Here is a 12,774-nt window from a genome sequence, read left to right as displayed (position 1 = left end):
AAGTATGCCAAATTCCTGAAGGAGGTGATGTCTAATAAAAGAAAGTGGGAGGATGGTGAGATGGTAAAGCTAAATGAAGAATGTTCAACCATTCTTCAAAAGAAATTGCCCCCAAAGCTTAAGGATCCAGGGAGTTTTTCTATACCTTGCACCATAGGGAATATTGAATTAGAAAAAACTTTATGTGATTTAAGTGCTAGTATAAATTTAATGCCTTATTCAATTTTTGAAAAACTTGGACTGCATGAACTGACATCTACAACTATTATTCTGCAATTAGCTGATAGAAGCATCAAATATCCTAGGGGAATAGTAGAAGATGTTTTGGTCAAAGTGGGCAATTTTATTATTCTTGCCAATTTCATTGTGTTGGATATGGAGGAAGATAGGACAATGCCTCTGATTTTAGGGAGACCTTTTCTTGCTACTGGTGATGCTTTAATTGAACTGCGAAAAGGTCTACTTACCCTTAGAATCAATGGTGAAGAAGTGGTGTTCAATGTATTTAAAACCATGGAACATCCCAACACAATTGAACATGAAACTTATGCAATCGATAGCATTGATGTTGGTGCAACTGAAGTAGATACATCTAAATCAGAAGACATGCTGAAAGTTGCACTTAACAATAGTCCTAATCAATTGCAACAAGCAAAGCAGAAGTTTGTACTGAAATCAGAATTGCAAAATTTGACTTCTGAGCCACATTCTTTTGAAATTACAATTCAAAATGCATTTTTACCTCCATCTCACACAAAACCCCTCCCATCTATTGTGTAGGTCCCTATTCCAGGTTTAAACCCACCTATGAAGGATGAAAGGGGGAAACATCAAAAGTTAAAAACCAAGTGGGGTGGACCCTTTAAAGGGGCTAAAGTATTCCCTCATGGAGCGATTGAAATACATAGTGATGATGGGAGTACATTCATGGTAAATGGACACCGGTTGAAACATTATATTGAAGAACAACCCACCCACCATGGGTCCGTTCTCTCCTTGAAACTGCCATGAGGGAAAGGTGAAAGTCAAGCTCACGACTTAAAACGAGCATTTGTGGGAGGCAACCCATTTAGTTTAGTTGTCTGTTTTGTTCAGTTTTTTTTATTTTTTTATTTCTTATGAGTGTGTTTTTCACTTCTTTGTATCTCACATCTGCAGGATCTCAACGAGGCATTCAGGGAAGTCCTCTTAAATCTCTCTCCTTGTTCTTGTCATGCATATTCCATACATTGAGGACAATGTATATCTTAAGTGTGGGGGAGGAGTAAGGGGTTGATAAAATTTTTTTCGAACTCTAGCATGCTATGATAATCATTTTTTATCTTTCCTTTTGAAATTTCTGCTCCTTAGAGACTTGTGTTTGAATGATTGCAAACCACCTTGAATCATGTGCTTAGGGAGGATAGACAAGAAAGGATGCATGCAAATCTAGTTGAAATTTCTGGCTAGGGAAGGCATCTCAGTAGTTTGAATGATCAACGGGCAAGATGCAATACAGAATTGACCCTTGTGAGCATTTGATTTCTAACGGACAAACATGGGTTGATTATTCTAGAACTTGTCTTGCTAGGCATGTTGAGACCACGATAATGAGTTCATGTATTAGAACGTGTTATCCAAAAAAAAAAAAAGACTCGTGTGAGATGGACCATAAAATGCACTCACACCGAAAGAAAAAAGAGTTAGTGTGAGATGGAGCATAAAATGCACTCACATTAAAAGAATAAAAGGGTGAGATGGAGCATAAAATGCACTCATCCCTAGATCCCAAACCCTAATTCACCTTTCGATGCATTGCACTCATGATAAGTGGTGGAGATGTGATACATAAATAAGCTTAGGGTAATAACATTCTTTGTTTCATTCTAAAGAATCATGAGAGGGTATTTTTTGAATCTTGCCACATGTGATTATGAAAACAAAGAGGCTTACTTTAGCCCTAAATTATTCATGCAAAGAGATGCCTGCTTCCCTTGATTGTCGATGTCACTTGGGGACATGAGGATTGGCGATTTAAGATTATTTTTGGACAAGTTAAAAAAGAAAAGAAGTGGACAAAGGGAAGAAGCATGGATACTGATCAAGGCTTGCAGGAGGACAAATACTCTGTTGAGAGTATCCCAAAACAAATCTTTTAGTTAGTTTGTTCTTGTTTTAATTTTGTTTTGAGTTTTGTCTTGTCCAAGGACGGGCAAGAGTTGATGAGAGTAGAATTTATCATATCTTTATTCCCAATTATTCTGTCTTTTATACTCAATTAGCATCTAATTGGACTCATATCTCTTGTATTTTGGTCCAGGGTATGAAAGAAGGCATCAAGAGCAAAGAAAAACAAATCGGATGATTTTTCACAGTTTTGACATCATTCAGCGATCTAAGCCTAACTCGCGTCTCTAAATTCTAAATGCGATGATTCAAGATCCATTGGAAAGATAAGAGAAAAAGTCACAGCTTTCATGTTTTGGGCATTCGCAGATTCGGACTGCATCAAAGTCTAATCTGGGCCCGAAGTCGGTTCAATTTCATAGGAAGGCCCAATCCGCGCTGAAGCCCAACTCGTAGAAAAGTCTGGCTGAAGCCCAATTCGCAGAGGAGGTCTATTACGAATCCAAGAATAAGAAACTAAGAAGAATCCTTCTAGATCTAAATTCTTAATCCAAGAATAAGCCCAATAAGAAACTTTATGGTTAAAAAAATTATATACTTTAAACCTTTAAGGAATGATCCCATCTGTTTGAGTTTTATTCTTTTTTTATTGATAATGCAATGTAAATCAATATGTAGGGTAAGAGAGGGGACTCAAAGGATTTTTTGGTCAACATGATAAATTGTCATGTGTATGCTATTTGATTGCTATATATTTTTCTTCCTGAATTGTATAATTTGACAACCCTTTTTTTCTAAGTAAAACAAAAGCCTTTTTGTGTATGCATTTCAATATTCATTGTGACAGAGTTTTTGTAATGGTTTATTCCCATCAACTTTTAAAGGTTTGTTTCTTGAAATTGATGGGCTAAGAACAAATCAAAATAGTAAATGCAAAAGAAATATATGAAGTGCTAACTAATATTTCATCACCCTTCCTTGGACCAAAAATCACCACCATTCACGTGCGGTTCACCCTAACCCTAATTTAAAATTTGGATAGAAAGATCCTTTAGGGAAGCCTCACACTTGGTTCAAAGGTGTGCAGAATTTTAGGAAAGAGGTTAAATGGCTATGCCAAAGCGGGTTTTGTGGTTAATTAATTAGGTCCTTGTGAGAGCAAGGGGAGCCTCTCACATCCCCACCTCTTCCCTGGCTAACCAAAGGAAGAGGTGTAATTCCAAGTGAACCTAAAAGTATTCACATCGGTTGAACCACTAGTTTAGGAAACCCTAGGTCAGTCTCTAGGTCGTTCGTTGTTTTGTTTGCCTTTAAAAAAAAGAGAAAATTAAAAAATTAAAAATTCAAATTTGAATTTAGATTTTAGTAAATTTAAAAATTTTGAATTTTGAATTAAAAAAAGAAATAAAATTTCAATATTTGAGTTTAAATTTTAGAATTTAAATTTCAAAATCAAAATTTGAAATTAAACTCAAAAATTTAAATTTCCAATTTCAAAATAAAAGGAAAAAAATAAAAATAAAATTTTAAATTGTGTTTAAATTTCAGAATTTAATTTTGAAATTAAAATTCAAAATTTAAATTTTAAATTAAAAAAAAAAAAACTAGAAAAAGGGGGTTAAAATAAGATAAAACGAATTCAATGGCCAGAGTTTATGGAATGAAAAACTACTTCCAACCTGAGCCACAAATTGATTGAAATAACGTGTCTCAACAATTGGACAAGATTAATGGTATGGCCCAAAGACTTGATGAAGTCCTTGTACGTCGTCAACAAAGTGGCCCATACCCAACCTTGTCATCCTATCCATCGTGTTCTATCTGTGCAAGCCCGACCCATCATGTCAGTCAGTGCCCTGCGGCGGACCCATGTCAACCAATCCGTCCAAACCAAATACATGTGGCCAACAAATTTTTCCAACACAAGACTAACCCATTCTCTAGCCCATATAACCCTGGGTGGCAAAATCAACCCAATTTCAATTATAGGGCCCAAGTCCAAGCAAACCCATTGCTTGATATGCACTCTCAATGGTCTGAAGCACAAACCCACTGGGAGTACAATGATTACCATTCAATTTAAGGCATCACGTATTCTTTTAATCTTAAGCTTTCAACCCTAGATGTTCTAATCTACACCTTCCATTTCTAGGCATCCAAATCTCAGCCCTACATAATATTGGGTGCCCCCTTTTTCCATTTTCAGCCTAGGATCACCCCAAAACCATTTTAGACATCCATTAAAAACCCTAGGGCATCCCTAACTTTGCTAAATCCCAGCTGTCGCCCCCCATCTTTCTCACTATTTCCAGTTGTGTCCACCCTTCTCTATAAAATGGGTTCCAGGGGCCCTATAGAAGGGATTGGCCAATTCACCCAGGTAAGAAGGAAGGCTGATCTTGAAAGTTCAAGGATAGAGGAAGAGGATGACGTACAGGCAAGAGGAGGAGTTCCTACTTGCAGTTCACCAACACCATTACTGCCACCTCTGGATTTGAATCCCAACCATATTTTCTTCCATTTTTGAATTACTTTCTGTTCTTTAATTTTAGTTTATTTTTCATTCATATAAATTTACTTTTATTAGATTTAATTTGTGTGTTAATTCTCTTCTATAGATCTGAAATCCGGCCATGTAAGACGGAAGGCCTAGATCAAGAAGTTCGAGGTTGGAAGGAAACTGCTACCTCTGATCGGATTCTCAGACATATTTAAAGGCTTTGCTTTTCAATTTTTCTGTTTGGAAATCTCTTTTAATGGAAAGAATTTTTTAAATTTTTAGTGAAATTTTAATTCTACATATTTAAAAGCTTTGCTTTTCAATTTGTTTTTCCTTTTTTTTTTTCAATTTTCAAAATTTTTCTCTTTCCTCACCCCCCAACTTAAATGCCATTGTCCCTAATGGCATGACTAGAATGTTGCAAAGGGACTTGGGCCAAAGGGAACAATCAATAGGGTTTTCTTGAAGGGTTTAAGGTCTGCCAACTGGTCTCGAATCATGAAACAAAAAATCTAATCCTAAAAACAACTGAAAACTACGTTTGGTTGCCTCCCAACCAGCGCTAAGTTTAACGTCTTCAGTCGGACACATTCACACACTTGTCCCATCTACACTCTAAGGCTCACTTTGTTCTTCACACAAACAACGTTCAGATTGGGCTAACCAAGGGTCAGAAAAGGCATCTAAAAGATTGTCCACTACATCTACCTTGAACTCATCTTCCCCTAGGTTTGGATACTTAGTGGCACTAAATACATTTAGTTGGACTTTCTGCTCCCCAAATGAAAATTTCATTTCTCCCAATTTACAGTTGATGTCTATATTCCCACCTGTCACACAGGTGACCTAGGTTCGATCCTCGGCAACGGCGCCAATAGTTCTCCTAAACCACTACTACCACCTTCAGATTCAGATCCCAACCAATTTACTTTAGTTTTAGATTTAATTTCTATTCTTTAATTTATAGTTCTAATTTTTTTCCTTTCTGCAATTTTTTTTATCTAATTTAATTTTTGCTTGCTTTTCTATAGATCTGGGGTTCGGCCAGGTAAAACGGAAGGCCTAGCTTGAGGAGTTCGAGGGTCAAAGGAGAGATCTAGAAAATTACAAACTTTTTATTTAGTTTATTTTATTTATTTACTTCTGTCATTTATTAATTATTCTGCACTTTTCACTTCCAGCTTTATTAATTAAATGAAGATAACAAATCAAATAACTAAATGAAAATAAAAAAACATAATCGAACAGATTCGAATAAAGCAAATAAAAATTTTCTTCGTTGCTACCCGGGCAACGGTGCCAAAAACTTAGTGTTAGTGAAAGTGAGTCGTTAAAAAATTTGCAACACTAGTTTAAACATTTATAATTTTTACTGTTTCTCAAACAACTATTTGTTAGATAGTTATGCCCTTATCTCCTATCAGATTGATGTATCTTTTGACATTTATTGTAAATGAATAAAGTACATTATTGATTCATGTCATTGTGGTGTATTTCTATGTAATACCCTTAAACTGAACACTTATGAGACTCGTGTTAGTTTAGAATTTAGGAAGATTTATCCTATCAAGGCTGACACTGATGTGCCGCCAAGTTGGTTGGGGTGGTTTGTCTAAGCTACCGGGGTGAGACTTGAGGTATATGTTGTGTGGGTTTTTCTTGAAACCCTGAACCGGACCAAATTCTAGTATTGTCCTGGACTTCGGAGATAGATGGGAAAAACTGGAATGTTACACTTGACCCCTAGACTCGATTGTGGTATAACACTAGGTGTCGGATTTGGCTGCCTTTGATATGCCAATCAGTGAGATCCTTAGAAGGGGTCAAAACCTGGGTATGGTGGGACAGTCTGAGAATTCACCTGTGTGGGTGATCATAGTGACAGGATCAGCCTCTTTGTCAGACAAAGTGAATGATCGGGGAATGCACTCTCTCTGATGGAAACCTAAACTGCTAGAAGTTGATTTCAACTATTGAGATTTGTTTTGCAAAATATATTTATATAAAGATATACATATATATATATATATATATATATATATATATATATATATATATATATATATATATATTATGGTTTCAAAATGATTACAAAACTGTTCCTTGCAGCCGAGGGAAAGGTCCTCTCTTGTCAGACAGTGTTTGATCATTATGAGCTGAGATGTTAAATGTAAGAACATTGAGGGTAATACCTGATGGGATAATCTTGCATCTGCCCACAGTCCTTAGGTTTTCATAAGTTGGTTGACCCAAGGACCATTTAGTGTAAATGTTGGGCCTTTTAAGAGCCCATGGTGATGGACTCAGGGGTTCACTGTCTCCTACAGTGAATTCGGCCAGGCCTTGTAACAAATGCTGGGTTGAACCCATGTGGCTGATGTGTAAATCAATGTTTGGGTCCCACACCATACAAAGGGAGTCAACTGGGTAGCAGGTTAAGGGTTAAGTGAGCACATGAGATTAATGGGTCTAAAGCTGAATTCGAAGTAGGGTTAAATTATTAATTAAAAGGAGGCAATACCTGATTTATAATCTGATTAGGATTCACTGAAAGGATGAGATAAGTCTTATACATTTAAGAGTCCATATCTAAATATCAAATTTAGATAAAGAAACTCTCTCCTAATTAAATTAAAAGGCTGATGCAAAGAAGACTATAAAGAGGAGGTAAAATCTAATTTATAATCTGATTAGGATTAGCTGAAAGGATAAAATAAGTCTTATCCATTTAATAGTCAAGACCCAAATATCAGATTTGGATCAAGAAACTCTCTCCTAATTAGATTAGGAAGCTGATCCAAAGAAGAATATAAATAGGGGGCAAATTCCTCAGTTTTAACATATAGCAACCTTCCAAATTCTCTCATATTCTTGCCATTCCTACTCAATTCGATCTCCTCTTGTGGAATGGATCAAGAAAGGTTCTTGATATTGTTTCTTGGTTGAAGAAACAATTTGTAGTCATGCTCACTAGCCACTATTCGGTTCTTGCTGAAGAATCCTGGTTCTTGCTGAAAAGCCATCCTACTGATCCTGCTTCATCTCACATTGTGTCATCTTCAGTGGAAGCGGGTTTTGGCCTTCTCTTTGGAAGTGAACACCTTCATTGGGAGTTACTACTACTGTGTATCAGGTATATCCCTCTCCTCTTTTTTGGTTTCAGATCTGGTTTGGTTTTGGGTTCAAGATTGATTTTTGAAAATGCAATTTTCTAAAATAGGGAATGCGATTCACAGATGGGAAAGAGAGAAATTTTTGAAATTTTGCCCAACCTTCATACAGGGTTTGGCCATCCATATGATGGATCTCTCATCCCTTCACTACTAACATAGTAAATGGGTGAGAACGGGTCATATCCATAGGGCAGCAAGTGAAAAATTAATGTATGCTTAGATCCAAACAAGAGAATGCAATCGGGATTGGCAGAAAATATGAAAATAAAATCTATTATTGCTGAAATTAAATGTTTCGAATTTAAACAAGACAATAAATAAAAATCAAAATTTAATAAAGTATGGGAATCAATAAAGTATGGTGGCGGTAGCTATATATCGGCCAAACAGATTGTAGAAACCCCTCTTGACAAGAACTGGGCGTCCATCCTTTCTACAACCCTCGAACCCCTTGAGACACCTTAGCCTTGAACCAAATGAATTCAGATCAACAAAACAAAGAAACAAACAAGAATTAAATCTAAAAGATTGCAGAAATAAAAATAACAGAAAAGAAAATAGAGAAAAGAAAAGAATGGTTGATCAGATCCAGTGGCAGTAGTTGTAGAATGGTTGAACAACTTGCAGGAACCCCTCCTAACAAGATTTGGGCGTCGTCCCCTTTTAGAACCCTTGAACTCCTCAAGAAACCTTAGCCTTGTTAAGTGGGTGAATTGACCAACCCTTTCTCCAAGGCCTCGGGGATCCTTTTTATAGAGAAGGGAGGATATAACTGGAATTAGAGAGAAAGAGAGGGATGGTAGCTGGGTTTTTGCAAAAATATGAGTGCCCTAGGGTTTAGAAAGGAGGTTTAGGACTGTTCTAAAGGTGATCCTAAGGCTGAGAAGAGAAGGAGAAGGTAGCCCAATATTATGTAGGGCTGAGATTTATGGCTAAAGGTTGAATGGTGAAGATTAGAAGTTAGGTGCTCCCTAGGGTTAAAATGCTAAAAGGAGATTGCCCGAGAATGGACGGTGGAGATTGGATGGAAGGTGAAGATTTAGTAGTTAGGGGCGGCTACAGTTTGTTAAGAGTGAAAAGAATGGGTTAAAATGCGCCCTAGGGTTTGCCAAGGCGTGGGGAGCATGCCAATACAGTAGGAGGGTCGCCAAATTGGGTTTAGCAGCTAGGAGGTGCCCTCTTGCTTTCAGTTTTTTTACAAAACCCTCCCTCTCTCAATTGGACTTCACACCAGATTCCCAAAATCTACATTTCAGCCATGAAAAGTTAATAGTTTTGCACAGAGATCCTCAGAGGTCACAACATTAAAATTAATTGGGAAAAGGACACAATTTGACTACTCTAAGGCCGAAAATACCCCTGAATTGTAGCCCTTAAGGCATCAAATTGTAGAGTTATCAACGGGGGATGCCACTAATGTAGCAGACCCTACATGTGCATCGTCAACGGGGGATGCCATTATTTGTTATGGCATCTAACTTAACAATAGTCAAACCCATGCTTGGACCAAGTCTCTAGGGGACCTAACAAAGCCAATCATATGCATCCTTGGATATGTTCTTGACAACTTCCATATGAATGGTCCCCCCACAAGAAAAAAAGTCATAGTGAATTGTCTAGAAAGATAAAGCATATTGCGTACATTGTTGAAAACCTTGGTGATGGAAGATTCTGAGCAAAGCAGTCATTTCAAAAATGCCTCGGGTGATGGAAGATTCTGAGCAAAGCAGTCATTTCAAAAAATTATATACTTTAAATCTTTAAGGAATGATCCCATCTGTTTGAGTTTTATTCTTTTCATTTTGATAATGCAATGTAAATGAATATGTAGGGCAAGAGAGGGGACTCATAGGATTTTTTGGTCAACATGATAAATTGTCATGTGTATGCTATTTGGTTGCTATATATTTTTCCTCCTCAACTGTATGATTTGACAACCCTTTTTTGTATGTAAAACAAAAGCCTTTTTGTGTATGCATTTCAATATTCATTGTGACAGAGTTATTGTAATGGTTTATTCCCATCAACTTTCTTGAAATTGACGGGCTGAGAACAAATCAAAATAGCAAATGCAAAAGAAATATATGAGTGCTAACTAATATATAAATTCATTCAATTTCCAGTTGGCTTCTCTTGAAACAGATTTCTATTAAGAGAAAATCATTAAAACTCTCATTTTTCATAAACGTTGGAATCTCCACTGAATATTATTTTAATATAAAAATTGAACATCTCCAATGAAAGCAATCCAAATTTTGGAGAATGCCACTGTGTGCAATCCAAATTCTGATATTTTTTCTAATGAAATTAACTTTGGTTTACATAAGGCTAATAGGAAATATTTTTTGAGAGAGATTTAGGGCCTGATCTTGTAGGTCAAGAATTTCGATTTTTGACATGGTAAATCTGTTGGCCATTTTATTTAAATTCGAGTTGAGTCGGAGAACATCTATATTTTTTTTGAAACTTTAAAATCATTTATGATTAGATGATAAGACCCAATGGTAAAACAAATGATGAGCTTTGGAATTTTAATAAGCTAGTATAAAAGCACGTGTTATGTAGTATTTGGATTCGAGTTTTATGACATGCAGAGAAACCTAGGCAAATTTCTGCTTTATATGGTACTAGAAATTATAGATTTTGGTTGAATGTGTAGTAGAATTTGAATTTAATTCAAAAAATATGTTAGAGAAGAGTTCAATCATAGCAATTGATTGAACATCTAAAAGAAAGAATCTTCTTCTAAAGTGAAAAATAATATCGAAGGCCTCCTTTGACACAACCTAAATTTAATAGGTCGTAAGGGAATTAATTAAGTGCAAACAACAGGTGGGACTTGAGTGCCGGTAAGGGTGGGCTTGGTATTTGCACATGTACAAGTCGCCGCTCCTCCGCTAAAAGCCAAGTTGATATCTCCGATCTCCACGTTCTCACAAGGCAAAGCTGGGCTACAAAAGATTTTTACAGCTTCTTGTGTTGATGAGGTGCCCTTAATGCCTGCAATTTTGATATTGCTAAGCTTAACACGTGATGGTGCCTACACAGGAAAAATAGAAAGAAATGTTAATATATATTACACTAGCTTGATCTTCATGTTCAAGATACTACGTACTAAGATGGTTTCTTATTTATGTATAGGTATAGTCAAAATACAAGTGCATAAAGAAATTACCTGGCTACATCCACCGTATGGGCAGTATGCTTGATCAATGATAACTGGATTACCAACATCGTTCATCACTATATTCTCGAAAGAGATATCAGAGGCACTTCCGGGTTTAGAGTCGGGCCATGATTTAATCCTTACACCATTATCTGTTTTCGTCAAAGTGCAGTCGCTTATATGCACTCCAACCACAGGTCCTTCATTGTCATATTTTCCCAAGCTACCAATACTAAGGCCATGCCCTGGTCCACATGTTACCTTGCTGACAGTTATGTCTTTGTTACCGTCACTCACTGATACACAATCATCGCCTGTGCCAATTGTTGTATCCAAAATTTTCACTCCGGTTGATCTTCCAATGTGGATGCCATCGGTGTTAATACTAGTACCCGGTGCCGTGATTGTAACGTGTTGAATAGTCAAATTGTTTGCACTCAAGATCATGATGTGAATCATCTTACTATTCAATGAGGTTATGTCATGGACCACACCGTTATTGACGAAGTTGAGTCTTAAATTCTGTTATTTGTTCATAAAATGAAGGTAAATTTTAGTATTGTGCATGCCATCTACAAACCAAAGCCTAGGCCATTTTATTATTTAGAAAGTATAGTCCATAATTCTAGTACTTGATGTTTTGAAGAAACTCACTGCTGGCATTTGAGGGCATTTTGAATTTTTGGAACACTCATTGCTTTCCCAAGCCTTTTGTCCTTGACCATCCAAGGTTCCACCTCCAAAGACCGTCAGGTCATCGACATGATCAAAAAGAAGCCAACTTTCGGAGTCCATGGCTGCTGGATCAGCAGGAGCTTGAACTATCCCTTCAAGCTGAAAGTTCATTTGTGCTTGCTTGCAAGGACCTGCCAAATTTACTAAATTCATTGTATACGTCCCTTTGGGAATCAAAACTGTAGCTGCCCCTGTTGCTGCACATGCTGCTTTCCAAGCGTCCATCACAGCCTGATCAAACAGATGCCAAAAAGATACTTTGTGTTATAGAAAGAAAACTCATAAGCAACCTAATGAATGGAAATTCTTAGAGTAAATCAATACAAATCATTAGATATATTAAGATGGTTTAGACCATTGTTATTTCTGATAAAATCTTAACCTGGGTGATGTCTCCACCGTCTTTTCCACCATATGCAGTGATATCGAAGACTCCATTCTGGGCCTCTACAACATACACCAAAAAGAATAATACAAGTATCGTTTGAAGTTTCAAATTGGAATCCATTTTTTTCTTCTCTTCTTGTCCTCTGCTTCCTTCCTAAGCTGTGATGCTGAATTAAAATTCCATCCCTATTTGGGAGAACTTATACTTTAACATAATAAGGAAATCTCCTGGATTTACCACTCTTTTCTAAGATAGACAACCGTGAGAAGCGGTAAATGTTTTGCACATCCAACCACATGTCATGAGTCAAATGTTTATGCTCTTAGCCGTTAATTTATTTTAATAAATTCCAAGGTACCAAGGGAGACATGATACACACCTTCCATTCTTCTATGGATCATTAATTTGTCTCTAACATATATACATAGATTTAAATAGGAATGCCAACAATCCATAAACAATTCTCAAAATCAAATAAATTTTATATCGTAATGTGTCCAGACCTTAGTCGCCAAATTGTTGACAATCAAATTTTGAAATCGAGTCTTCATTGGGCCATACTAGAAAAACCTTAAAACAATTTCCAAATATTGTAGTGGAAATATTCCTTATTTTTACCAAGTTGCCCGTTAAACAAAAGTAGAAAAGTTCAAATAGGAGGAGAGAGATTTGCCCAAAGACCCTCAGAAGTCACATTATTGAATTT

General features: G+C 36.5%; 1 protein-coding gene across 1 annotated transcript; it reads right to left on the bottom strand.

The window, feature by feature from the left end:
• Window positions 1–10,420: 10,420 nt before the first annotated feature.
• On the bottom strand, window positions 10,421–12,284 carry LOC148867236 (exopolygalacturonase-like). The gene is made up of 4 exons (XM_088977792.1): window positions 12,063–12,284; window positions 11,600–11,911; window positions 10,955–11,467; window positions 10,421–10,819 (listed from the first exon to the last, which is right to left on the bottom strand). The coding sequence occupies exons 1-4, from the start codon at window positions 12,186–12,188 to the stop codon at window positions 10,595–10,597; spliced, it is 1,176 nt and encodes a 391-aa protein (XP_088833918.1). The 5' UTR covers window positions 12,189–12,284; the 3' UTR covers window positions 10,421–10,594.
• Between the last annotated feature and the right edge of the window lie 490 nt (window positions 12,285–12,774).

This window comes from Nelumbo lutea, chromosome 3 (assembly GCF_056320005.1).
Source record: "Nelumbo lutea isolate HS-2025 chromosome 3, American lotus-T2T, whole genome shotgun sequence".
Lineage (NCBI taxonomy): Eukaryota > Viridiplantae > Streptophyta > Magnoliopsida > Proteales > Nelumbonaceae > Nelumbo > Nelumbo lutea.
The sequence above is the reverse complement of the archived record's forward strand: the minus strand, read 5'-3'. Positions and strand labels throughout refer to the sequence as shown.

Excerpts from the sequence above, each read along its gene's own strand:
- LOC148867236 (XM_088977792.1), bottom strand. The coding sequence starts at position 12,188 with ATGGATTCCAATTTGAAACTTCAAACGATACTTGTATTATTCTTTTTG. Across the intron at positions 11,912-12,062 it reads ACGGTGGAGACATCACCCAG|GCTGTGATGGACGCTTGGAA; the intron begins GTTAAGATTTTA and ends CTGTTTGATCAG. Across the intron at positions 10,820-10,954 it reads CATACGGTGGATGTAGCCAG|GCACCATCACGTGTTAAGCT; the intron begins GTAATTTCTTTA and ends TTTCCTGTGTAG.